The sequence below is a fragment of the Mandrillus leucophaeus genome, unplaced genomic scaffold, assembly GCF_000951045.1.
Source record: "Mandrillus leucophaeus isolate KB7577 unplaced genomic scaffold, Mleu.le_1.0 Scaffold65, whole genome shotgun sequence".
NCBI classification, from domain to species: Eukaryota; Metazoa; Chordata; class Mammalia; order Primates; family Cercopithecidae; genus Mandrillus; species Mandrillus leucophaeus.
The window spans coordinates 2,877,837-2,879,525 of record NW_012107030.1 but is presented as its reverse complement, the minus strand read 5'-3'; the positions used below and the strand labels follow the sequence as shown (position 1 = coordinate 2,879,525).

The 1,689-nt window shown below is 40.1% G+C and overlaps 1 protein-coding gene across 2 annotated transcripts in view; it reads left to right on the top strand.

Annotated features, from left to right (window-relative positions):
* SEC23IP (SEC23 interacting protein) overlaps positions 1 to 1,689 on the top strand; it is a 52,936-nt gene that overhangs the window by 21,737 nt on the left and 29,510 nt on the right. For both annotated transcript variants that reach the window (XM_012001077.1, XM_012001078.1), the window contains one exon: positions 986 to 1,106. In XM_012001077.1, the coding sequence (XP_011856467.1) occupies positions 986 to 1,106 (121 nt within the window). The remainder of the gene's footprint in view (positions 1 to 985; positions 1,107 to 1,689) is intronic.

The window sequence follows — 1,689 nt, the reverse complement described above, 5'->3', positions numbered from 1 at the left end:
AAAATTTTCTATGTGGTATAGGGCTGAATTTAATACAGTTGGTTTAACAGAATGTATTTCCTAAAACGTGGTAGGGTTTTGTCATTATGTTTTTGTCGTTGAAATTGAAATTTTATTTTAATTGGAAATCTTAGTATTTAAAGGATTTTGCTTTACATGTTTTTATAAGACAGACTCCTCAATTGCGGGTTACTTGTCCTTGATTTCTTTTTTTGTTTTTATTTTATTATTATTATTTTTTGTAGAGACGGGGTCTCTAACTTTGTTGTCTAGGCTGCTCTGGAACTCCTGAGCTCAAGTGGTCCTCCTACCTTGGCCTCTCAAAGTGTTGGGATTATGGGCATGAGCCACTGCACCGGGTCTGTCCTTGATTTCTTTTGTGTAAACCTGGAGTTTTATTTAGCTTTTCTTTTTGTTTATTTTTGGTTTTTTTTCGAGACAGGATTTTGCTCTGTTGCTCAGGCCAGAGTGCAGTAGTGCAAACACAGCTCATTGCAGCTTTGACCTCCTGGGCTCAAGTGATCCCTCTGCCTTGGCCTCCTGAGAAGCTAGGACCATAGGCATGCACCACCATGCCTGGCTAATTTTTAAATTTTTTGTGGAGACGGGGTCTCACCATATTGCTCAGGCTTGTCTTGAGCTCCTGGGCTCAAGTGATCCTCCCACCTCAGCCTCTCAAAGTGCTGGCATTACAGGTATGAGCCACCATACCTGGCCTGTGTTATAAGTTTTTAAATCAAGGTGTAGTATTTCTAATTTAATTGTATAATTTTCAACATAAGCATTGGAAAGATATCGATTTGCTTAATTTTGGTGGTTAGTGAACACTAGCAAGACTCCTTTAAAGTTTGTTTTGGGGGAACAGTACTCATAATTTATAAGTCTCTATACTCTGAGGTGTAGCTTATTATGTATTAAACTACTTAGCCTGTAGTGGAAAAGAATTTGTTAATGAGCTTTGTCATAATTCTGTTGCATCTTGAAGGTTATTGTTCAGTTCCAGCCGTCCTCAGTGCCAGATGAATGGGGGACCACGCAAGATGGACAGACAAGGCCCAGGGTTGTAAAGCGTGGAATTGACGATAACCTTGATGAAATTCCTGACGGTGTGTATAGTTTGTTTAGAACTGAGGTCTGCTTTAGTCCTCTCCATTTTAGCATCATTCTTTAGAATGATGAAGAAAGAAACACAGTTATTAGAATTCCCTGCCACAGCAGCCATAGCATGCAGAAATCAGCCAGTTTGGCGCATATCTTTTTTTTTTTTGAGACAGGGTCTCATTCTGTCGCTCAGGCTGGAGTGCTGTGTTGTGAATGAACACGGCTCACTGCAGCTTCAACCTCCTGGGCTCAAGTGATCCTCCCACTTCAGCCTCCTGAGTAGCTGGGATGAAAGGCGTGTACCACCACTCCCAGCTAATATTTCTATTTTTTGTAGAGATGAAGTTTTGCCAGGTTGCCCAGGCTTTTCTCAAACTCCTGAGCTCAAGGTGTTTGCCTGCCTCGGCCTCCCAAAGTGCTGAAATTATAGGCGTAAGCCACTGTGCCTGGCCATATCTTTCTTTTTGATTTTATTACTTTTGTATCTTTATTTTTTAATGGATGCATAACAATTGTACATATTAATGGGGGTATATACCTGATATTTTGATAAATGTATACAACGTGTAATGATGAAATTGAAGTAAG